Source organism: Chaetodon trifascialis, chromosome 1 (assembly GCF_039877785.1).
Source record: "Chaetodon trifascialis isolate fChaTrf1 chromosome 1, fChaTrf1.hap1, whole genome shotgun sequence".
Lineage (NCBI taxonomy): Eukaryota > Metazoa > Chordata > Actinopteri > Chaetodontiformes > Chaetodontidae > Chaetodon > Chaetodon trifascialis.
In genome coordinates this window covers 25069100-25095706 of record NC_092056.1, presented here as the reverse complement: position 1 = coordinate 25095706, position 26607 = coordinate 25069100, and the positions used below count along the sequence as shown (strand labels likewise).

The following is a 26607-nucleotide window of genomic DNA, read 5'->3' as shown; positions in this document are numbered from 1 at the left end:
TTTTTGAATTCTTTAAGTGACTGAAAACAATGGTTGCTTTTTTTTTCCCACTCACAGGAGTCCTGCTCTCTTTGTCTTCACAAAGCCTGGTATTATTGATGCAATGTGTCATGGCAGATGGAAGGAGACTTTGCAACCAATCTGTTTTCCCCTTCCTGTCACTTTCTGTCTTCCATGTTTGAGGAGTAGGCTACTGCAAAAAATAGGGGATGGTTGTTAACCCACAGGAAAGTGTTTGCAACCCCCATCTCTTGCAGCCGCTCCAGCACATGGAGTGCTGTTTAGACATGCAAATCTGTAAGAGCATAGATGTAATCAGTTTCAGCTAAAGACAGATCTTGCATTAAATGAATCAAAAATAAATAAATAAAAATAGATGTGAAGCAATAAGGTCTCTTGATTTTTCTTATCACACATGCCTTTTGACATTGACTGGGTTATAAAACAAATGTTAAGGTTGCTGGGGAGGGTTTAGTTTGGAGCACGTGAGCTCTACAATAACACTATTACATGAACCTGCTTATCTTCCTGTGTGTACATACTCAATGTACATTTACCCCAGTGTTACAACCAACCTGGTCTCTTCTAGCTAGAGTCACTTTTAAACACAGGCGGTTGCATAAATCATGAACTGAAGGCTGAAATCATGAACCCAGGACGGTAAAGTAATCAATTTTTTCTTCTGACTGAACAGTGTAAATCTTTTCAGCTCCTCTGGTAAACAGAAATAAAAATGCTTGATAGATGGACTGACTGACAGGAAGAACCAGAGAGCACACCCTCTCACACACACATTTATACACACAATCGCTGCCAGATGGTAGAAAGCAGCAGCTCTAGTACTGTAATGGTTTTTTTTTTTTTTTACTTGAGGATATGTTTACAAATGATGGCCCTGTTTCTACATCTACATGGCCACTGTCAGTCAAGGTGGGAGTCACGCTGTGCTGCTGCCAACAAATCAGCACTGCTGGTGCACTTACACCATGTTTATTTTTGGATTTCTTATGATGTTACAAAAAAGCCAATGTCTATGTTTTTATAGCAACCGACAGTATATATCACTGTGCTGTATATTAAACTCAAATTATTTTGATGTCATTTTCCCTCCTGCGTGTATCTCCCTGCTGACGGATCCTTGATACCAAAGCGTATTTTGTAATGTGCTAAATGTCTCACTTAGATCTTGGTTAAGTAGCAAACTTGAGGGGTTAAAGGGTCTTTCTAATGGCAGCGGGTGGTGACATAACTAAGATAGAATAATGAAGAAGTACACACCATTGACAAAGGCAAGCATACATACATGAGACACAGATAAAGGATGACAAATAAGGAATAACACATTTTATCGGCTCTGTGTCTGTGTGTCTTCTGGGAATCATGTATAATAGATCTTTGTACTCAGCTTTGCTACATATGTAGATCTATCTATACACTACTGGAATTTACATTGTGCTTCTCCAACATGGCCTTTCATACAAATGATTGCCTATAGTATGTGTCAGCCTGCACTTCATGAATAGATTGTGACAGGCAGTGTGTGGGATGCCCCTTTGATGAATCTGGACTGGTTCTTTGAGTAACCGCTTATTACTGCCAGAGTAAAAAGGCTGAACATTACCACACAGTCTATTTTATCACATTTGGCATTCTGTGGTGCTACTGGGTGAGACTGAATTGGTAGCCACCAGGTTTATATTGTGAGCACAGCAAATAAAGAGCACCAAAAAACAGTGTCCAAAATGTTATTCATTCATGACATGACAAGGAAATCACAAGTTTTAGTTTACATCAACAAAACCTTTATTATATTAACCTGTGGGCCATAGAGAGGTCTGTTTTCTAATAGTGTTACACATTTAATTCAATGCACATACATGGAGTGAGCAATTTACAATAATGCACAAACTGTAGTGTACCTCTAAGCCTATTCTCAAAAGTGTTGGTCTGTAATCTAACGTCTATAAAGCATATGTTTGGATTAACCTGAAGTCAAATGTGTATGCCCAGCCAGACTAGATTGATGCAGTGAACAGGAAGCTAATGGCAGGGATGAATCAGCATAAAATAATTGAAAGATATCCAAGAAATGCAAGTGACTCACTGCCATGGCTTTCTGGACCAGTCATCATTAGTGCTATTTCTTGCGTCTGTGCCTTTCCTGTAATGACAAAATGTTTATTGTGATTGTGTTTTCGATGCGCGTGTGGTCATCATCATGGAAATCTCTTTCCTCAGTACATCAATTTTATATGGAGTGCAAAATTGGAGCGAAGAACAAGTTAAAATGAAACGTTCACAGGTGCAGGGAATTACCTGTTTGTTGTGTTTGGTTTTAATTATGTTTAGAATTATGATGGGGCAAAAGGCAATACTAATTTGCATCTGTAGAAACAGGCTGCAGTACTGTTGAACAGCTAGAACTCCAATCCGACTAGTGAGTCATAGTTGTCTTTTTATATTAAGATATTTTGTCTTTTCTGTATTGATTTGACCAGGATGAGGACTTTCTGATGATAATGTTTGACTGAATGGTTGCATTAAACACCATCTTTATGTCATGTTGTACATACATCCATCCGTCCTATTCTCTTGAACATGATATCTCAGGTAAACCTTCATGTAATTTCTTCAAATTGGCACAAACATTCACTTAGACTATAGTGTATTCCACTATATTCTGTATATTGTGTATTCTACAGATAATCTCTAGATATATTTTACTATATGTATAGAGTATGCTAAGTTTTTCTTTTAGTCTGTATTGAGCATTTTAATCTGTTTTGCTCTTTGATGTGTTTATTTTTCTGTTAATGTATATATATTCACTGTATTCTTTCTGTTCCTGAGCAATGCTGGAATGAACTCCTGCTGTAACACAAGTATTTCTCAATTTGGGATCAATAGAGTTGACTCTCTCTCTCTCTCTCTCTCTCTCTCTCTCTCTCTCTCTCTCTCTCTCTCTCTCTCTCTCTCTCTCTCTCTCTCTCAAAAATCTATGTGACCAACCATAGCAGAGCCTGCTCTTGTTTACTTAGGCGACTGTGTTGGTCAGACCATTTGTTTTTCTGCTGCCTTTGCTCTGCTGTAGGTGTATTCTGGAGGACATGTGCGATTGGCTGATACCCCTCACTTGTTTAACTGTAGGCCTCTACTGACCCAGTTTCTCTCCATATATTATCTTTGTACGATGTCAAGTACAGTCCAAATAGTAGACTTTCTGTCGCCATTGACGTGTCATACTTTGTGGAATTTAAGACAAATTTATTTGGAACATGCACGATGTAAACACAATATAAACTAAAATGATACAATTCTCTAAATGTAGAGTATAACACAAGTCGCCTCTATAAGGCAAAGTCACAATATTAGGTAAAAAGTGATAATTAACTAAACTGCAAATCCAATTACGCCCAACTTTAGCAGAAGTAATTAGGAGATGTTTCCCTACGGACTGCTTTTTAATGACACGGGAAGTGAATGTAACCAAGCAACGCCGTCATTGCCATGGCAACAGTGCTTGTCTCCAAGGAAGTTTGTGGCGCCTGAAGTGAAGATGAATGTCGTGTTTTGAAACAGTTTACAGTATTAAACGAGTTCGCGAGTATCTTTTAGGTATTTATGACGTTTCTAATCGAGCTTTCTTTCAACGTGCAACGTTTTAACTTTAGCCAACGTTTCCACGGAGAGCAAAACGATGCGATCTCACAAACAGGACGCCAGTGTCATGGACAGATGGGTGTTTCTCACCCCCATGGTAAATACCACTTTTTATAGAATTTTACCATTGCTTCACAGTATAATGTTATATAGGCTAACAATTGAACGTTTAAACCTCAGGCCCAGCAGGGGAAAGGATCAGGTGTCGTTGGTTGAAGTTAGTAGCCGAGCTGTAGGTTCATGTTTGAATAACGATACGCGGTCTGTCTCTTGTTGAATGCTGCGCAGTTGATCTGCTTGTAAAAAATTTTTGTAGGTCAACAGTTGCAAGTTGCACCTCACAACAGTCAAATCACTAGCACCGGAGGGAGCCCAGAGCATGGTGAGTCACGACAGAGAACACACTGAAAGAAAAGTTGTCCATAAAGTCACCATTCACCAAAAACTGAGGGCAATCTGTTTTAAAGATATTTAAACTGGTAAAAATCAATGGATTGGTTACAAGCCAGCAGGTAAAATAATGAAGGCGTAAGAGTACAGAGTTCTAAGTATAATTGCAAAAAAGATCACATATAAAAGACATGCCTTTACTATTATTTATATTTGTATGCTGGGACTGTGATCCAGATAAAAGAAGCTGTAGATGTATAAACAGGGCGATAGAATCGGTTTTTGGCATCATTTTTATGGTTAATTGCTTAGACTTTCCACTGCTTCACAATTTATTATAATTACCACTTCGCAGACCGACTGTCAAGATCTTGTAAAAGAAACATACATGAAAACTGCCAAAACAATTACTCATCCTAACTCAGGTAAGCTGGACCCTTTCCACTCATTCACACACTCACTCACCCATCCACCAATCACCCAAGAGGTTTTGTTGTGGTTGAGCATTGCATTGTGTATTCATGAGGCAAATAAATAATCAGTTTTCATCACTGCAATTTGTATCATGACACCATGCACTCTAAAGAAAACAGGTTGCATGCATGCAGCCAGAGAGGACTTGTCCAGACACCTCCGGTGCCATCTTTTGCCAGTGACTCTACGTATCCTTCTGCACATAATCTAGTACCACTAGCGGATGGTGCTCAGAGTGGTTTGGGAGCAGTTTCACATCCTTCACAAGAAGCTAGAAACAAATCTAAGAGACGAACCCACAGTGTAGGGACCTCTCACTACCGCAATGTCTTAAACCTCCCCAAGCCATCAGGTAAATATGGCAAGATCACATGGCAAATATTATGGAATTGTGAAACTGGGTTTTATTGCAGATTTTTAGATTTGCAGTATTTGCAATGAACTATGATATATTCTGGATTTTGAATTGTGCATAATGTTGATTTCAGCTTGTTCTGGAGGATATAGGTACAACACAGTCTCTGGGTTTCCCTTCACACGACTGCCTTGTGACAGCTTTGTATCCAGTTTTCAGCGCATTGACTTGGACAGGTACCTCTGGTCTCTCTTTGATTTTCTAACTGATTAGAATTTTAACTGTGGAGGTAAAATCTGTAAACTGGACATATGATTGACATGTCATGTGTCCGGGCAGTCCTCTTTATCTTTATTTGCAGTGTCTTGTCATATTCTTGTTTCATCTCTATGAACATTAAATTTTATTGGTTTTCTGAACTCACTCTGGCTGTCACTGCATCTGCAGTAGACATCCTGTAAGACTTTGCCTGAAATAGGAGGTGCTTCAGATTGCCACCAGGGAGCAGCAAAGTCACTTAAAATACCCACAACCTGTCTCCAAAGTGCTTGCTTACAACTACTTCAGTGGTGACAGAACAGAAATAAGTAAATCAATATTTACAGCAAAATGCTAAATCAGTCATTTGCATTTCTGGATAACATGGCTTGAAGGTGAAGTGCAGTGTTGTGTGATGAAAATCGAGCGCTGACCTATAGGCATCCGTATAAAGCCTAAATTGTGCTGAATTAAATTTTCCAGGCGCTGTCTGGAGGAATGCCCCCAGCTGGGCATTGTGGACGGACTACAGCTTCTCAACCTCCAGCACAATCTAATCACAATGATCCAGCATCTGTCACATCTGCAGCAGCTTGTTTTCCTGAACTTATATGACAACCATATCTCTGAAATGACTGGCATTGAGAGTCTAAGCTCTCTCAGGATCCTGATGCTGGGGAAGAACAGGTTGGTTGTTATCAGTGGATTCACAAGAAATATGCCTGATTTGTCTGAGTCGCCTCTGTTACAAAGACAGTATTGTACAGGCAACATTGATGGTGGTATCAAAAAAAAATGTTAACATAAGATTATTACCTGTTAAAATAACATTTTGAGATCTCTGGTTTAATGTGAAACACAGCATGTCATCAAATTTACAAGGTACAGCTACATCCTGATGTAGTATTGCTCGTAGGTTGTTCAAGACATCCTGCTGTTTGCATGTAGCATTTTATGTACAAGCTGCTGCTACATGGTAAGATTCTGACATGAATATTTTCTAGCAGGTGCCCAGTGCAATTTAAAAAACATTCATTTTCTTGTCAGTCATTTTGGTTTCAAAAGGCCAACAGGAGGAAGATTCAAGTCACAAATTACAAGTCACAAACTGACAGACAAACTCTGACATTTGTTTCACTTTCTGTAACACATGACATTTGTCTTTTAAGACCGATGTCTGGGTCCATGTGTGGCTCTTAAAGCTTGTAGAATAGAATAGTATAGCACAAATAGACAATAACGGGGATACAAAATAAAAATTAACTATATATATATAAATTATACATAAGAAGAATATAAAATTAATATTGCTTTGAGTATTTGAATTGCATATGAAAGCTATGGATAATAAACTACAGTGTTTTGTATGTAAGGCCATATAGACAGTCCTGAACATACACACTTCCATTTTCCTATGATTTTCCTGAACGCTTATAGTTGGCCTCACCTGGTACATTTAAGACTGGGCTAAAAATATTAATTGTTGACATACACTCTGACAAATTATCTTTCATGTACCTTTTATGTCTCATGTTCTCGATACCTCTCAGAATCCACAAGATATGCTGCCTGGACAGCCTGTCCAAACTAAATGTCCTGGATTTGCATGACAATCAGGTACTGTTCCTTAATTATTCTCCTTCCTGTAAACATGTGTACAATGTTTAGTTCATTCAGTTGCTGATACTGAAACTGGAGTTGATGATGTACATCTGCAAAATTCGGCAGAAGTCAGTTGTCTTTCACCTCCTCCACACTGTGGCTAACTTGTGCTTTGCTGTGTGAGATGCATCTCTGTAAAAGCTAGAGTCAAACAGACATGACAGCGGGAGGCCAGGCATGAGAATTTCTATCCTCATGCTTGTTCGAAACCCCTCGTCTTAGTCCACAAGCCTATAAAATAATATCTATTCAGCCTGGACATGATAGCCAAATGGTCCACTTGTTATTGTCCAACATCTTTTAAATACTGCACCACTATTTTGTAGATTGAGTACCTTAAACAATATTAGGGAGAAATGGTCATGGCTAGCATTCTTTCTGTTAGATATTGTAAACAACTTTATTAATTCAGAAATCTGATGGGTGTTATGATCACCCTTTTATCCACCTCAGTTTTTAGGGACTTAACAGCATTTGTTTTAGTTCCCAGCACTATAAGAGAACAAAGGAGTGAAAACCATCAGAACCCACAAGCACTTGTCAAGGGTCTACTCCCACGTCCATTTCCTCAGTGACCCCAGCATAATTTATTCAACAGGCGCAACTGTTTTGTATATTTTCAGCATTGAAAATGGTTATGAGTTGTAGCAGATTATGCTTCTCCTTAATTAATTTGAGCCTAAATCTATTATGGGGGACTGTTTGTTCAGCCTCCACAATACAGCGTGGCTCACTGATCTTAAAAGCCTTAGAACTCAACTAATGTCAGATGAGGATTTAACAAGTCCTGGAAAGGGAAGATAGAATAGAAAGGCTTCCCTTGGTAAAATTAGTGTTTTGCCAGCTTGCCGCCTACGCCCCTCCTCTGAGAGCTACTCCAGAGCTCTGGTAAGACTCCCTCCCTCTCTGATGTTGGCTGCTTTATGCATGAGCAGGCGTCCCAATTACTATTCAATGACTGCTACAGAGTTATGTTATTTTCCTGACAGAGGATACCTTGTTGCCTCAGGCTCTGTCCACTTGTGTGTCTATACAGGTGATTTAAACTATTCTAATAATGTGACTATTGAATGGTAAGTAACTTTAGATTGAATGAATAAATGGACTCTTTTGCGCTGTCCTTGTTGGTAATCAAAGCACAGTATATTCAGCCTTTTGCTGGCAGGCACCTATCGAGGAGCAGATGATAAATCTATTATTCTGACCAGGGCAGGTTGCTTTTCACTCACTCACTTCAAAACCCCCTGTTTTGTGCTCTGGAATTACTGTGCAGTCACCTTTACTCAGTGTTTTCCATACTCACCAGAGACCTGACCACCCAAATGTAATATGGATTGCTGCACAGTGATAATACAAGATGATGAAGTGAGTTAAGGCAGCGAGGGAATTATTGGATTAAAATAATGTTGAAGTCATTGTTATTGTTTAGTCACTCTTGGCCATAGAACCCCAGTTTATTTTCCTCTTTCCCCGTGCCTTCATCCTTTCTTCCTCCCATCCTCTAAGCAGAGGCACACATCATTCCAAAATCGTTTTACCCACATATTTCTGCAACAGGATGTTGTTTCATTTCCCGTTAGCTGCAACTATTGAGAAGATATTCTCTTGGGGAGTGTGCATCCAGCCCACATTTGGTCTCAGTGACCAAATGTGGGGTTACAATGTGACCTGACATGGTTGGATAACCAATCTTTAGTTAGGCGGTGATGTTTTCCACTCGAGCAATTTGACTTGAATTCTCTCAGAAGACAGTGGAGAATGCCCTGCAGGGTGTGTAAAACAAAGAAAAAGTATCACAGTTAGAGAGGTTGGTTAAGCTCATGTCCACGATAGAAATAATAGCCCTCCTACAAATCAAGATGATGATTTTGATTAAGTTTGACTAAATCTGTCATGTGTGATAAGCATAATACTCTGGGTTAGGCTGAAGCTGGAACAGTGACTCCCCACATGAATGCCCTAGGCTTCGCTGTCATTAATGGCAACCTGTAACACAAGGTTATCTGTGTTTGTGTCCTGTTTGACAACACAGGGCCATTATATGAAGAGTTTAGGATATGATTACTGTATTGTTTGCAAGATACATTCCAAGAGCTGATGTTACTATCTCCCCTTCTTGGCATGTCCCTCTTAACCATTGCTCTCATCTCTCCAGACAAGAACAGACCTCAGTCCTTCCTGCAAAGACATTTTTTTAATCACAGCTGGAGTGCAGGACCTTGACATATAAATGAACATCCGTTACATTCAAGCTCTTGCCAAACAAGTTCACACAATGCTGATTAATCCCATCACCATATTCATCCCTCTGCATTTTGCAGTGTACTGTAATTTTAAAATCTGGTGTCTAAACAAATATTGTAGACAAAACAAACGTCTGCTATTTCACATTCATGTCATGAAATCTTACTAGTGTTGCACAGTTCGAACCATGTCAGACCCATCTTCACATTCTGGATGCCTGACCTACACCACTGGAAAGCACCTAATTAATGGTGTGAAACACAGGATCCTCAAATATTTACAAATGAAATGATCCAAAATGTGCTTCAGTGTACTCAGAGATACTGTCTCTGTGTGCTGACAGAGATCTGATATGCTGACGCCGACCTTGCTTAGGACAGAGATGCCCGAGTCTGGGCCTGAGATCCTGAGATGATGTTAACCTTTCGAGAGGTTTTTTATTGTGTGTGTGTGTGTGTGTGTGTGTGTGTGTGTGTGTGTGTGTGTGTGTGTGTGTGTGTGTGTGTGTGTGTGTGTGTGTATTTAGGCAAAGAATGTTTTTTCTCACCTTAATTTATTCAGGGAAGGTTCACTGAGCATGTGACTCTTTTCCGTCCACTGACTGCTTTACATTCATGGTTTTTCCTTCCTGACATTTGAACCAGAAAACTGCCACTAGCCTGCCTCTCTAACCTTTTAGGGACTGTTAAAATGTGATGATTGTGTGTTGACTGACAGTATTCAGCTGTGGCTCCACAACACAACTATTGTGAAGGCCTTTGAATGCAGCCTAATGATCTCACCCTTGTTCATCCATCACCAGTTGAGACAGTTTAATGGTGATGTTTGGGTCGGAAAAGATGTACTCAGTTTATTGTCAGTTCCTTTTAACAAGCATTGTTCCTATCTGAACTCCCTAAAACAAGAAATCCGGTGCACTTAATCTCTAATCTGGCAAATATTAATCCTCATGTTACAGTGGTTCCCTGTAGGTTTGTGTATTTATTTAAAGTCTTCTGATTAGTTTTTACATCTCTGAACCTGTGAGCTCTCTCTGACCATCTGGGAGTGCTATACTAAGAGGCCCAAAGCCCAGAAACCTTTGCAAAGCCTGCTTTCCCAATAGTTATCTTTTCAGGACAGAGGAGCTGAGAAAAAGGACAACAGTTGATATTTTGAGACACAAGCTCAAAACCCATCTTTATATTTCTGTATATTTAACTGTTTTTCTTTCTGAATTTGTATTCCAGTTTTCAGGCCCCCGGTAATTCTGCTGAAGTATTTTGAGTGTTATTATGACCGGTGCTTCTAAATATCCTCGCAGAGAGGCGAGGGGAGAGTGCCGGGTATCATTTCACCATTGACTCACCCTCAGCTGCTTGTTTGTTGTTATGATTTTGGAGGTCAAACAGGAGTCACAGCTTGATGTAACTGACTGCAAATCAGTCATTCAAGATGTTCACAAGTTGAACAGATTGTTGCTGTGGTTCACTCTGAGCTACATGAGAGGAACGGACATGTTTTAGTGTCATTTAGCAGAGGGAGCAGCCTCAGGGATTGTAAAGAAAATGGAGCACACTGCTTTTTGGCATTCAGCTGTGTGTAGGCTAAAGAATTCTAAATAGATGTCAACCCTTTCATGATCCTTAAATATATGATTTGAATGTGAGAGTGAGCACTGAATATATACAGTCCTCAGTGGTTCTGCTCTGCTAAGCCTGCCTCGCTCTGTGCCTCTCTATATGTGCAGTATGGTTATCTCAAGCGCTGTTTCACATAATCTTTGTCTCCCTGCGCTTTCATGCAGATCTCCAAGGTAGAAAATATGTCTCACCTGAGCGAGCTTCAAGTGTTGAACCTGGCAGGAAACAGAATCTCCAAAGTAGAAAAACTGCGGGGCCTGCACTGTTTGACTGAACTCAACCTGCAACACAACTGCATCTCTGTGGTGGTGAGGGGCCTCTCTCCCAATTAGCGACACCTTCAAGCATTTTATTCACTGCATGCTCACTATTCTACTTCATATAATGGAAAAGGCGCCAACTCTTCACACAGAACACAATCTCATTGTCAACCAGGACTGAGGTTTCTGCCCTTTCCCTTTGTGGGGCTTCTGTTTTCTTCAATGAAAGTAGGAGTTAGAAGCATTCTAAGCATGTGTTACGAGATATTCCACTTAGCAGTAGTAATTAAAATAGTTTCAGGGTACAGTTGGTGCATACTTCCGAAATTTTGTTTTGGCTTTTGTTATAGCAGGATTTAACTATTTTTTGCACCCTGAGGTCTGACCATGTGCATTGAGGCAGATGTGTCTGATCTGTACAACTCCTAACAAATAATTAAACTTTATTTCTAAAGGGCCTTTCAAAACTAGAGTTACAAGGTGCTGTATTGCAAACATAGAAGACAAAACAGCAAGGTAAAACAGGAAAAAACAATATGAAATACAATAAAAACACAAAAACTACACAGAAGGGAAAACACAGTAGTCAAACACAAACAATAAACTCAGTAAAAACTACACAGAAGGCAAGCACACATCACAGGACGTGTGTGTGCTGACAAAACAATCGAGTTTTTAACAGCTTCTTAAAACTGTCAACTGAGGAATACAGTTCCAGATGGTGGGAGCCACAGCTGTAATCATACACATGTATTGACGACTGGTGAAGTTCCTGCAGCTGCCAATGATAAATTCACAGTCTTTTTTCTGCATTTTGATGAACAAATAAACACAGTCATACACGCTGACAACTGTTCTGTAGGAAAATGTTCCTCATGGGATAAAAGTGCTCGTAGCGTGCTTCATCTTTCATCTCCATGTCACTCGTTTGGTACCGGTCCTTTGGACGGTTACTATTTCCTCTGTTATGGGATCACATGTAGCAGTTTTTACTGTCACAAAATAACAAACACAGCATCATTACATCAATAGGATCTTTATAAGAAAGCCTGTGGTGAAATGCATCTCGATGGTGTTACCTAGGGAGACATAGCTCATTACCCACAACCTCCCACCAACTTTCTGGCACAGTGAAAGAGAAACTAGATATTCTAAACACGGACATTCACTCCCCTTGGTTTCTATAGCTTTAATCTGATAAACAGAACAGTGCATGCCAAAACAGGCCCCTTCATTTGTATGCAAATCCTCTTCGCCCTTTCCTGCTTTTTAGGATGGAAATAAAACAAAATCCAACATTGTGCTGTATGAAACCTCTTCCCATGACTCACCCTGTCCTCTGCGTGCGAGTTCTGATGAAGAACCACTTCCAGTCCTAATTATCGGATGCAGTGTTTATTTGATACACGCGAGAGGAAGAATGCCACCCCTCAGCAGATTCTCCAGTCTCTGTCATTAGTGGTGTTTGCTGCCAACCGCTTGTGTCAGGCGCAAAGTAAATAACCGCCCTCCAGGTGTCCAGGTTTTCCCTTTCATTTGAGGAGGATGAAAAGTGGAATTCCAGACTAGAAAAAAATGCCCTAAGTGACTTATAAATAAGTTATCCTTATAAGTAAGACTTGTTTATATGTTAAACTCAGCCATCCAGTACATATTGTATAAGCATTACATGTTACAACTTTGTGCTATTGTTGATTGAATATGGGTTTCAGAGTTCATCACATTTTTTTTCTATTTATGTTTCACACAGTGTTCCACCTTTTTGGACATGGTGTACATATGCGCATTTTATCTTTAAGTTAATATTTTGGGCAAAGTGTAGGCACACGTTTGGACACATCACTGCAGGTAATGTTTCGGCCATCCTTTAATTCATCTGCACACATGTATTTTTGTGGTAACCTATTTTGTCTGTTTTATTGTAGTAAATTCGAGTGCTGGTGTTTTGAACACTAAATGCTGTAATCCTGAATCCATTACATTTTCATACAGATTGTTACACAGCAGTGATTCAGCATGTAATTGTTTCATAAAACCTTCGCTGTTTACACTTGCTCTCAGGTGGGTCTCCCCACTGAGAAATCCTGTGGCAGTCATTAAGTGATGCATTTTACATATTTGGCAGCAGGAACTGTGATTTGTTTAGAAGAGCAAGGTAGTCAGCGTGAGCATTGCTGAAATAGACAAAGCAGAAAGGCATCACCTAGAGGCAGACTGGCTTAATGGATTAGCAGGAGTTTTTCTAACAGGCTTGTCTACTTGTGGGGCCAGTAATGAGTCAAGCATTACTACAATCGAAAATGTAAAAATGTTGTTGATTAGTCAGCTCTAGTCTGTGTGTGTGTGTGTGTGTGTGTGTGTCTTTTCACATCTCCTGAATCCATAATTTAATAGGTCTGTCCTACCTTCTTTAATGTTGGAAATGTGCAACTGAGGGGAACTAATAACTGAAAATGCTGCCTCAAAGTACTGAACGCACATAAAACTAAAACTTAAACTATCAGACAGGGTCGATATAATAGCAAGAATGGGGATTTTTTTTGGTCATGCCCAAGTTTAAGGGCAAAGAGCACCGTTACAATGCAAGGTAACTGCTACCACTGAACAACTGCACTATTGGCTGATAAGTGATCCCTGTGAAGTGCCGTGCAAAGACAACACAGAGAGGCACGCTTAACACCAGATTGCTGTCTCAACGTGTGTATGTGCACAATGCAACACATCTGCTACTCTAGCGTACAATAGCTGAGGCAAGATCTGTGTCAGCTAAGCTCACACCTCAAGTCCTTGCTATTCAAAGAGAAGCCACAAAACCGAACAGCTTACAATCATCTGGAACTTCCTGAGCATCCACGTGTACCTGTGTGTTTGTTTGAGCGGCTCTCGTGCATTTTTGTGGTGGTTTTTGCATGCAACAGAGACAGCGGTGATGGGTGGAAGCTCTTTGTTGAGTAATGCCTCTGTCAGAGCTCAGTATTAGTGTGAAAAATTAAGACACGCAAACTGTTGGAGGGTGGAGCAGTCATTAAAAAGGTGAAGGCACAGGCACAGAGACAGTTAAATACACACCCACAGGCATAGCGGCACACACACTCAGCAACATGGCTGTACCCAACCTCACATCAAATCCTCTCAGCCGATTGGTTCTGATCAATCAGGTTTTTCGAAAGCGAGACCACATTGGTGGGCGATTGTTATGCAGCACATCAGCTCAGTGATGACATCATTCTGTCTGAGACAGGGCTGCTATATTTAGTCTCAGACAGCATGCAGAGGCTGCTGCTTCACCAGCATCCATACAGGGACTGGCACAAACACAGGCTCTGGGAGTGTGGTGGAGGGTCAGATTAAGCTAGCATTGGATAGCATGACTTGCAGTTTTGTTTTTTTTAAAGAAAGAACGAGAACATTAAAGTAAAGAATTACACAGCCAACATAACAAAAAATCCCTACACCTTCTTGGTCTCAATGTAAATAATGTACGTATTTACTGAATATGTTCTATATGCTGTTGTCTTAAGAATCATACTTTGTCTTTCCATACATCAGAAGTGACTGCCAAAGTGATTTTGTTTGACTAGCTCTGAGCAATAAGCATGGATTGTCAAGTGCACGGCTAGCATCTTTGCATACAGATGGCAAATAATATATTCATAAAACACACAAGATCATCTCATTTTAGGTGAAGTTCAAGCCACCAGACATATGTTAAGTCCAAAATATTCAGTTGTCTTTAATCAGAAGAACCAAATGTTTGACAGAAGAAAAATGTCTGGTTTGCTTTAGCCTACCAGTCAGTCATTCACATACCTTGTCTCGCCACCATTTTGTGCTGGACAGGTACTGTATTGCTTAACTCACTTTTTATTTTATGTGCTTACAAAATGTTTTAGAAGTGCACAGCCACTGATCTACTGAAGGCAATCACACACTACACACCTATCAAATAGTTTGCATAAATCTCATTCATTGTTGGTTCTGGTGATATTCTTGACTACGTTTTGGGAAATAAACAACCAATCAAGAAAAACTCTTAAGAAAGGTCACTGATAAATCATTGCTGGTCTGTAGTATGTCCACAAATGGGAACGGTGGGAATAGTCAGAGAGTTTGGAGCCGTGAGAACCCCATGGCTCAGATTTAATAAAATGAAACTACTCTATAATCTGTAGTACATTTTCACTGAAGATTCAAAGTTAAAATGATTTCATTATATTGTTTCTGTAGATTGAGTATCAAACAATGTAACACAACAGCTGCACACAAGTCTTCCAAAAACAGATGACGCCTCTCTTTAACATTGTTCATGATGTTGCGTGCTGTACTATGAAGAGCATTTTGGCCATTGGAATGGTTGATGAGTAACTGTGTTCTGTCTTTATATGGTTGTGTCGACAGTAGAAATGATGTAAAAGATGAGACTGCGGTGTTGTGCTGTTCTCTGCAGAGGAGCTAGCATAGGCTTAATGCTATTTGAATGAAAACTGGCAACAGTAGGCAGCAAGGCGGTGGCTGCAATATGGGTGGACGCTGACGCAGCTCATTCAGACTGCTGCTGGGAGTGTCCTCTCTGCGTCCAGCGTGTGCAGCACGGCCATCCACACACACGCAAAGTGGACCTTGACACTACTGAACGTGATTTCCTCAAACACTGCCATCTGATTAGTCCAAGTCGATGTGGTTGTGACATTGCCTGCGTCCCTCTGTATCTTCTTCAGCTTGCCAGGTTGCCAGCTGCTGCTCCTCACCCCGCCCCCTTGCTAAATTCTGCATAGATTTCGATGCTGAGTCTGCCTGATGAAGAAACAACCCCCTTCCCATTCTGCTTCTGTTGCATTTTGCCCCAGCTATTGTTCTTGCGTGACGAGGTACAGTAGCTAGCTGCTCAATGAGCATTTCGTGTTAGCCTCCTGCAGCAGGGGATCTCTGCATTAGCGCAGCACACACCGCTCTCTCTCCCCTCCCCCTTTCCTCCTCATGTTCTCTCGCTCTTTCTCTCTCTCTTTTTCCTGCCCCTCCTCTCCATGTGCAGACAAGACAGGGTGCTGTATGTGTATGTGTGTTTGTGTGTGTGTGTGTGTGTGTGTGTGTGTGTGCATGCGCAGGGTGGATGGGGATGCTGTGTGCTGGAGCTGAGAGCTGCAAGGTGACTGAGGGAATGGAAAGGGATACAGAGCTCTGACGACAGTGACGATGCAGTGCCCTCTCCCAGAGCACCTTCTCCTCTTCACATCCCTCCATCTCTCTCTCCTCCCTCTCCCTCTTTCTCTTTCTCTTTCTAGACTGAGGTGGACCTTCTGCCCTGCTTGCAGCGCCTCTTTCTCAGCTGCAACAACATCACCAGGTAAGAGCTCATACCGCTTAACTCCCTCCTCCCCGCAGGCCAGGCACTGGGAATAGTGGCCGGACAGTGCCATGTCCACTCCTTTGGCTCTTGGCAGGGCCTAGCCAACAAGCTGCAGGCAGAATACACACAAACATGCACACCCACACACACACACAGATTTGCTGTGGTGGGCAGTTTCTGTAACCTAGAAATCCTTGATGTGTTCTTTATTATCAATAATTAGCATGCTCACCTAAGAAATGGGTGTGCCAGTACTTTGAAGTTATTGAGACTACAGAGAAGCAGGCTGAGAAAAAGTAGTTCACTTCCATTGAAAATTAATGACAGATTTAAAGCTGCAGTGAATTGAAGAACAGCATTGTTAGATAAAGGTGTGTAGGATGAATGACAGATTTATTTTGTTGCTTAGTGGAAATGTCAACCTGCTTTACATACTTTTTCCAAGCAATGAAGGTGTCAAAGAGTTAACTTGTTAAAGCCCACAGCCTTTCCACTGAATGAGGCTGCTTTAAGGTGGCTTTGTGTTTGCCTGGAGGAGGGGCCTATATGTGGGTTTGAGGTGGTACAGTGTTCATTATACTCCTTACCCATAGTCACCTTGTGCTGTGATAGATCTGACCTGACGTATCAAACCAGCCTTGCTGTTCTATTGTCTGTGTGATTCTGTATCTGACACACTGTTACAGAGAGAGCTGTGACAAAGAAATAGGCAACAAATATCGTCACAACAAAAATTTGTTTGCGTTCTTAAACTCCTTATGACGTTGTAGAGTGACAGTGTATTCCAAGTACAGTGTGATTATTCAACTAAATTCCATAATATGTACACATTTCTTTCCTTTTTCCTATTCTTTTTATTGCTGTTCTGAATGTTTGATGAGGCAGTTTAATTAAAACTACTCTTTTGAGTGGATGCTCACCATGTCAGTGTAGAAACCTGGTGTGTGTACCTTTTGAAACCGTTCAGAGCTGATAGGAGAACATCTGTGCTGTGTTGCTAGGTAGAGGGACAGATCACACTCATCTACGTGGTGCAGTGAGTTTTCTCAGTGGAGGATGTTGGCGCAAAAGCATCCTACGTTAATCTTCACAGTCATTATTTCACTTAACATTATATTGCATTTTTGACTCTGCCAGAATTAAGTTAGACACCTTATGAACGCGGAACAAAGCAGAGCTAATAATGAGAAGACAGGGAAGACAGATCCAGAGATTGTAGTGCTAGATGAGTTTAGAAACTATACAGTTTTCAACCACTCTCCATTCTACACACATCACACAGATATTTTGGATTCCTCTTTTTCGAGCACTCAGGGCATAATACGTTTTTTATTTATAGTAACAATACCCGAGAGGGCATTGGTCTCTGTGATTACGAATGCAATAATTATGCAAAATGCATGACATGCAGAAAAGCTCCACTGGAAACTCTCGTGTAGTATTTCATCATCTCTGTGGAAAACATAATTGTCTATTGTAAGAAATTATATGAAATTATGCAAAGTATTATACATGTATGAGGATTAATGATAAATAAAAATGACCTAGGTTGTTGGCTACTGCATGCATTAGACTGATTTGTTCACATTTCTCAAATTAATTCAGTTCCCTAACTCCCCTAAATGAAATGTGAATTGCCAAATTTTGCTTTGCACTTGTTGGAGCACCAACTGCACTTTAATAGTTCATCAGATGTTTATTATCTGACCCTCTTTTGCATCTAAAGAAACCTCTGGCCAGCGTTGGGCACAGTGCAGTGTTGAGGTCCACAAGTAGTTTCAGGCAAATGATTCATCAAGGTTATTATCACAAATTAGCAATGATGGAATCTCGATTGCCTTACATAGCATGACTGAGCTCTTTCATGTCTCCATTTGCCACAGGGAAAAAAGGGCAGCAGTGTTGTGTTTTTTGTGTCTTCATTTCCCCCTGAGTAATGTCAGGCTGCCAGTGTGCCTGCCAAATTACCAGTTTTCCATGTCTTCAATACAGGCCTAAATTAAGGGTTGAAGAATCAAAACACATTTGGGGGACTTTGTCTTGTTTGACTTACCCGGTGGATGACTCAGGCTTCCCAATACTGAGTCAGGTCATCATGTCTCAGTATCATCATAAAGCATTCAGTGAACCTTGTATGTTTAAATAGCTTCAACTCTTGATCTCATTCAAAATGCTCTTCCTTTGCGTCTAGTTTTGATCAGCTAGCCTGCCTTGGAGAGTCGTGCTCCCTTTCTGAGCTCACCCTGGATGGGAATCCCGTAGCCCTGGAGACATGGTACAAGCAGGCCGTCCTGCGCTGTGTGCTTCATCTGAGACAGCTGGACATGAAGCGCATCACAGTAAGGCTGATTTGTTTAACTGTGTTTGTGTGTGTGTTTACAAGAGGAAAAATTGGCCCGTGGCTGTGGCTGTAAAGTTTGGTTTATTGTCTCTGAAGATATATTTCTTTTATTTCTACACATTTAGGACAGCAAATCACATGACCTGAAATGAGAATGTCACGTCACAGTCTTTATCATGCTATGTTGCCATTATCAAACAGCTTAGAGGACGACTCATGTAGAGTGAAGAAAATCATGATGCTATCAGACCCTTACAACTCACCACTGCATTGTATTTACAGAACCCTGTGCTGAAGGCACCCAGGGATCAGACATTCATGTTCAGCTAATGGCCGAAACCTCTGTGGCACTGTCAGAGCACTTGTTCCTGATGGTGCTGTACACGTTTATTCTTGAACGCTACTCTGTCTTGACATTAATTTGATTGATGATAAACTTGATTTCACAGTTCAAAACAAACTTTGGGTGAACCCACATATGTAGTCTCCCATTCGCTGTCAGTGGGGCATGTACAAGCTCCTGTACATCTTGGCACTGTTATACTCTTTGTCTTTGTTCATTGGCCTTGATCCAGCACTCATCATGTTCTCGGTTATGTATTGGAGGCAAAAATGCATAAATAACTAACCCATAAGCTAAGCATTTACACATAATGTATATCTAGTCTAAGAAAACAGTAATTATTCTCAACCACAGATATGAAGTCATTGTATTTGTATAGCATGCCAGCAAAGTGCTACAGTGAAACATCAGCGTGCTCATAGAAGCTGTCAAGCAGGGAGCACCCAGGTCTGAGCTTGTATTTTAAAGGAATCTGTAAGTACCACACACCTTGCCCTCAGAACATACTGTGGATAACCCTCATAACTCCATTTTCAACCATTTTCAAGTTTTTACTTGTATTTGATGGTACATATGGTCCTTAACAGGTTTAGCAAGTTTCATGATCTGCAGGGCCCATCAAACCCCTTCAACAAACTACTGTCTGCAGCTGTCACTCCTGAAAACAGGGACAGTGTTTTATTTCCAGAAAGTTTACTTTGGGGAGATGCAAAGTTTTGATGTGACAACAACAGCACCAGCCTAGGACTGGAGCCTCCATCTTTTTTAACTGTCACATGATATTGCTGGGGGCAAACACGACAGTAGCCGATGAGGATCAAGGTTTTCCCCCCTCAACTGATTTGGAAAAACTTGCCCCCAGTGCAGTGTGCTGTCAGAAGACGCTAGATCAGATAATCTGAGATAAAAGGTATGTCTGCCTGCTGTCAGACTGGCCCTTATTTATGAATGAAATGAGAGTTAGTACTGCAAATACGGAGATACAGTACTACTGTGCTTTGGGCTGAATAAATAAGTGCTGCTTCTCTGTTTCCTGTGAGGATGTAGTATGTGCCAGATGTCTTTGTATTATTTCAAAAGCTAAATAAAGGACGTTCGAACAAGACGCACACTGTAGAATGGAGGCTGGCCTAACAAAGACATTGCTGTTGCTGAAAAATAGCATCCTTTGTAATCAATAAGATATTGATCACTTTAACAGAGTGCATATGCACTTTGGTCATTTTTCTAATAAGAAGCTGTTCTTTTCACAGAATGACCTCATAGTAGTGACGTGCAGACCTGACATCTTCACCTGTCTCCACTCAGTGCCTTGAATCCAGTGAGGCCAGCATTTTGCCCCTATTGATCAGACTGAAGCATCGTGTCTGCTAGCTTGTCACAGACGGCTGAATATCCCCCAGCTCTCAACTGGCACACTCAGATTGTGTTGGCAGCATTGCATTCTGGGACTTTTGGCTTTCCCCAACAGCTGGGCTCAGTTGATCCGAGACTGAAAATCAGACAGATAATCCTGTGATGCAGCTGCCTGGTGTGAGAATCTGTCCCATCCTCCACAGTGGTCCAGTTCTGGTGTTGAGAACAGTCTTCCCGTCGGCATCTTTTGCGGTTCCCTCTCTCTCTTGAATAATTCAGAACTCATGAATGGAGCGACACTCTGATTGCACAAGCTATCTTTTTCAGGACGAGGATCGGCGCATGGCTGGTGTACAGGCTCGAAAAGAGGAGGAGAAGAAAAGAGAGAGTCACAAGCAGACCATTCATAAGGTAGTACCACTCTGATCTGATTTCCTGTTGTCTTTGTCTGCCTGGATTTAGACTTTCATTATGGAGCGAATACATATGATAGCCCACATCTCAGAGAGTGTCCTCTGAACCCACTGGTGCCTTTTGTCATATGTTTGGTGTCGTGTGGTTTGTTCTTGGTAGGAAGAAGACAATTAATTGCAAAGCTTCAAAGCACTGGATGGAGCTACATAGTACAACGATCACATACTGTATTACTGATGAGATGTGATTAATACACATCCGTCAGGGTTTGTTGTGAAATTTCCCCAACTCTTTTGCCTCTTCTCGTGTATGGTAATGAATGTGTCTTGTGATTGTTGAGGCTGTGTTTAAGTGGGCTATTCATATGCAAGACAAGCACCCATTGGGAACATTTTAATGTATGAGTAAGGAAACACTGTCCAAAGAGATGTTGGGTCTGTAAGTTATAATTTATATCTTTAAATTGTCTAATGTTCTGTCTTGCACAGGCATCTGTTTAGCAGTAAGTGTGTTTGTGTATGTAAAAGTATATATTGATGTGCACCTCCTGTGTCTACGCTGCAGTGGTTACTCTTGCTGAGAGATGTTCTCTGTGTGGAACACATCGTCTCTCAGTAACCTAACTCCTGCTAATCCTATGTGTTGAGAAAATGTTAAATTGAATGCCACAGCTAAGTTTGTAGGGGCGAAGGATTCACTATGACTTGATACTGACTCACCCCTGCATTGGGGAGTGGCACATTCCATAACCAAGCATATCGAAACTACAGCTCGGCCAGGAAAGAACAGTTGAAAGAGCAGAAATCTTCTCTCTTGCAGGATGAAGATGTCACTTTTACTGCTGTAAGAGCCAGCTGCTAACTTTGGTGAAGTGTGATATCTCTCAGTAAGGCCAATATGCAGAGACAGTATCTCAGAGACAAGGAAGGCAGGAGGTTCGGGTTTGCCTGTGATTTATTCATTATAGACAGAGCGGTCCCATTAGCTTGCTGTGTGCCCTCTGTGTTCTGCTCCTGAGAATTGTCACTTGATTCCTTCTCTGTCCTCTGTTTGTGTGTGTGTGCGTGTGTGTGTTGTGCTCATTAAGGAGAAGCGGCGTCTGGCCATCCGTAATGCAGCGCAGCAGTGGGAGGGTGTCAGGGCCTGCCTGGAGCTGCCACCAACAAATGGTGCTAAAGAAGAAGTTAGTCCAGAGAACAGCCCTGCCCACAGCCCCGCCCAGACCAATGGCCTGGCACAGGAGCCCTCTCCAGATGAACCCAGGTACACAGCGCCCCGAGATTAAGTCATTCAAGTCACATTTCTCCAGCTAAAAGAGTTTCTGTTTGGTCCAAAGCAAATGGTCATTCCAGTAGTGTTGCTTGGTTGGTTGGTTGGTTGGTTTAGGTCTGCGAAATTTACACCGTTTGGTGCAATTAGAGAAACACACATTCCATTCAGGCACTTGTATGGCTGAGATAACTATTGTACAGACATTCATGTTCCCCTGATGACGAATCCTGCTGACTCTGGTGATCCCATGACTTTTGCTGTCGTGCCACCATGAGGTTGACAGTTGTGTTTTTTAGTTAAATGTCTCCGTAAATGCCTGTAGACGGCTGGTTTTGTTATTAGATATTTGATATTGGTTGGTCACCTCGAGAATGAATTAGCTAATTTTTCACTTGCTGATTTAACTGCTGTTAAATCTTCGTTGAGCTAGGCATTGTCAGATGATAATGGTGTTCATTTAGTATGGCTTATATAAAGTGTGATGGTGGAGGGTTTTAGTGACTCATGATAAACTAAATGTTGTTTGAGATTTCATCTGGGGGAGAATAAAACTAGAGCATTTAATAAATATTTGTAACATTATTTGACATTTTACAAATCCTTTGATGATCACAGCTACTGTCAACACTCTTTGTATATAGTAAGTCAACATGTCTGTGTAGCTCAGATGGGAAGCTGAAAACATCAGTGTGTCTTATGTTGGGTTTAGATTTCAGGAGGTCTGATTAGATATTTGATACATAGTAGTCCTCTCCTCCGTATCACAGAAAGACCCCAGACATAGGCGTATTTGTTGAAATGGAGTAGTTTTCAGATTAAATTGTAACGCCTGAAAGATGAGAGCTGTTGGCAGTGTCATCCAGGGCGCCATGATAATTTTAATTTGATTTTAATTTCATGTTGGAAAAATCTGGACAATTATGTCAATACTGTTTGAATGGACACACAAGAGCCCATGAGAGACAAATAACAAGGTAGAAGAACACAGGGACAACCATGAAGAAATAGCCTTTAAGTCTGATTTACAGCTGAGGCGGAGGAAAGGAAATGTGGAAATGTTTCGACATGTACCAATACAGGGAAGATTTGAGGAGAGAGAAGCATTCATGAGGGTGAAACAAGTTTTCTGCCGTGGTAACCTTCATCATCTTCTGTCTTATATGATGCAGTTATTTCTAATCCTGTAATATACACTTGTAATTAGAGAGCAGAGAGTCTGTAAAATCTCCTCTTATGTGTGTGATTCAGCTGATTTCAAAATTGGTTTGGATTTTCAATCCCTTCTAATCTTCTAGTTTTCTTTTTTTTTCTTTCTTATCAGACGGGTTAGCCCAGGTTCAGGACCAGACCGACCATCAGGGGGAATGGAGAGCAGACTTCGCACCAACAGCCGTCCAAACAGCCCACGGGATTCCAAGTAAGACAAGAAATGAATGTGTTTGCACATCCACCCTGTGATATATGTATGTAGTAGCATAGTTCTTTGGTCAATAGATGAGTAAAGTTGTCCGCATTGACCAGTAAATTTTTGAGACACAAACTGCCTACAGATTTTATGAGTTTTTTGGATGATTTAGAGAGAGAATGCAAATTTGAAATCTGCAAAAGTGTACAGTTACAGTGCATAGGATAGTCTAGATAGAGTTTGTACTGCATCAAACCCATCTCAACATATCCTTGAGCAACATAGTGACCCCTTTAGTTACTCCAGAGGCTCGGATCTTGGCTGTAAACTCAGTCCATGCATGTCTGAGATGTCTGAAGACAGTTTCCTTCTTCCACTGTTTCTAACTTGATGTTGGAAATGCTCTAAATCAACAGTCTGTGCTCAGTCTAATGTGAGCGTATGGCTCTGATATACTCTCCTACACAGATTGTGATGCAGGTCTGGATGAGTTATGAGGGGGAGGCTGAGATGAAAGTGGGGGCTGTGTCAAGGACTATTATTACATGTTTCAAAGACGGCTTTTCCATCCTGCGCCAGGATATGAAAATGGCCCAGAAGCGCAATCCCTCAGTGTTAATGGCTTTCCTTTACAAGGTATAACTTCAGTCATGTGGCTTAACGGGTTATGATGACAAACAGGAGTCACACAGTTCACGCTACCACTCTCTTCTGAGACAGGAGTTGTGTTACTTTGGCTTGTAGTTGCTTTCACAAATCCTGCCACCACCAGTAACTTGAAAAGGAAGAAGATTTGTGGCAAAAAGATGAAAGGATAATATCCTCAAAATGCCAGGATATGTGTACAGTAGTTGGGAAATTTAAGGGTTGTTTTGTTCACCAGTGTGTGGGTATATTGTTGCATTATAATGCCTACATAGTGTAGCGTAGATGACCTCAGAGAGTGAGGTGCTAGATGTTGAAGAAAATTGCACCATCATCCCCAATATAGAGCATGAAGGGGCAGATAATGGCTGAAACTATCTCTGTTTTTTTTTTTAGGCCTGTGAATCAACACTCTTGCCTCATTCTAGTGCATATCACGTATTTGGTCCTCGGGGTGTGACTTTCCAGGAAACTCTAGCAGAAGGAGGAGGTTTATTTTTTTCTACCCTGAAGAGACAGTGTATGGTTTGTTACAGGTTCTCCACAATGCTGTCACTCCAGAATCCCAACAGAGTCTTGGTTTCCCATTTCGGTCAGGGTCTGGGCCTGGCACATCCTCACATCTGGATCTGCTCAGTGGCAGCCTGGTGAGAAGGGAAACCACTTGGTGTATGTGTGTGCGATTATTCTCTATTAATGGAGAACAGAGCGTTCAGTTCAATTTAGGAATTCTGATAAAAAGCCAATTGCGTTCAACCCACATTGACCTTGTTCTTTTAATGAGATATGGTGCTATATATCATTATGGTGAACACATATGTTTTGTGTGTCACAAGGTGTTGAAAACAGTTAAATCTAAAGATACAACTACGTAGCCTCAGAATGTAGTCAAATGGAATGAAAAATAGAAAAACAGATGAACACCATGTCGCCTCTGGGTGGCATTAACAGCCCCAGTTTGGTGACAAATTACAATGAGGTTGAAGTGAATGTTGACAGCACACTCAGGGTGATTGTGTCAGTGTGTTTCTACAGTACGTTATGTGACAATAGCCTGCACCACAGCCAAAGTGGGACTGTGATGCAAGTCCAAGTTTATTCCTTTGCAATCTTAAGATTTATTTGGCCTCATTTCTCCCCTGAGAGATGGGACTAATGGTGTATGGCAGTGGAAGAGTTATTACTCAGAAATTCAATAGTGTGGTTCCATGTGGTGGGATGGAAAGAACTTTGTACTATTCATACATGCATTAACAAAGGGCTGTGTTCGGACCCTGAACCGATGGGTTTTCTGGCACATAAATCAAGGAGTTATCTTCACAATTGTAGTGACTCCTCGAATGAAACCTGAAATCCAAAACCACCACCTACTGTACACTTTACAGTAACAGTCTGCAGCACTCAGCACCCAATAAACCATAACATCTGCACTGCACCAGTAACTGCCACTCGAGCCATTTGTTTTCACTTATCAGCAGAGTGAAATGATGAAATGCTCTTTTGAAATGACAGCTCAGAGAGTAATGTTTCATACGCATCGCTACTACCACACAGTATTTAGGCGATTGGGGACGTGTGTATGCTACAAACCATGTCTTTGGGGGGATTAAGTTGTTGAGAGATGACAGATGTCCTTTTAAAAACTCCTGTAGGATTAAGTCAGATAGCCCTAATTGAATTAGATTCAGAGTCTAATAGGCCGGAGCAGGATCCATGTAATTGTGACACATTCTTCTTCATTTGCTCTTCCTGGCCTTGTTCACTTCTTCTGTCTGTTCGTTGCTGGGTTCATGTCAGAAGGGGATTCAGGGCCACCTGGCAGCCTTTCAGCTGTGATTATGGGGCAACAATATGTGACTCAGTATAGAGTGTGTTGATGGCACACTTCCAGGTGCACAGAACTTACTCTCATTCTTTACGTGTCTTATCTTACATATTACGCTCCATCTCCTGCACCGCTCTCCAGCTCCTCCTGATTTACTGCCTTTGGCAATCCTACATCTCTGTGGCGAGGCATATCCTGACAATTATACTGCTTTTCATTGTCTGGTGCCTCCCCATCTATTGCTGGCCATGTCCCATGTTTCTGTCCATGTGTGCGCTTGCAACAGGACACGGGACTTAACAACTTTTGCATCTGCCAGGTCTGCTTTTAATACTCCAAGTATTACGCCTGATCTCGGTCAGTGCTCCTTCTGTTTGAATGCACATTTAATTATCTGAAAGAGTGCATTCGTCATTTTAACATTAACTTATACCTGCTTTTGCAGCTGCACTCATTGCAGGAACTCATTGTTTTGACACCTTGTCACATCTGTCAATGCCCACATCAATCCTAGAAATTAATAGTGCAACAAGGAAGCAGAGTAATTATTCACCTTGTGTGTTGTTCGAGGTGTCCTGTCAACATTTTTACAGATGTGTGTTTGGAAATCATTGTCTTCAGGGAAAAAAGCTTTCTATGCTTTCAGGGGATTTTTTTTTAGTTGGAGTTGGCAGTTGGCCACTAGGAAGAACTGAGAGCAAGGATGACTCCACCACACCATATCCACCTCTCTG

General features: G+C 41.2%; 1 protein-coding gene across 1 annotated transcript in view; it reads left to right on the top strand.

Moving 5' to 3' along the window:
- The first annotated feature begins 3212 nt into the window (after positions 1-3212).
- The window catches only part of LOC139329230 (leucine-rich repeat-containing protein 49), a 30993-nt gene continuing 7598 nt past the window's right edge, over positions 3213-26607 (top strand). Inside the window, exons 1-13 of the mRNA XM_070959425.1 lie at positions 3213-3757; positions 3977-4042; positions 4406-4475; positions 4637-4876; positions 5013-5115; positions 5621-5824; positions 6688-6754; positions 10830-10973; positions 16208-16269; positions 18464-18611; positions 20640-20723; positions 21814-21989; positions 23320-23415. Coding sequence (XP_070815526.1) covers positions 3698-3757; positions 3977-4042; positions 4406-4475; positions 4637-4876; positions 5013-5115; positions 5621-5824; positions 6688-6754; positions 10830-10973; positions 16208-16269; positions 18464-18611; positions 20640-20723; positions 21814-21989; positions 23320-23415 — 1520 coding nt within the window. The 5' untranslated portion in view covers positions 3213-3697. The remainder of the gene's footprint in view (positions 3758-3976; positions 4043-4405; positions 4476-4636; positions 4877-5012; positions 5116-5620; positions 5825-6687; positions 6755-10829; positions 10974-16207; positions 16270-18463; positions 18612-20639; positions 20724-21813; positions 21990-23319; positions 23416-26607) is intronic.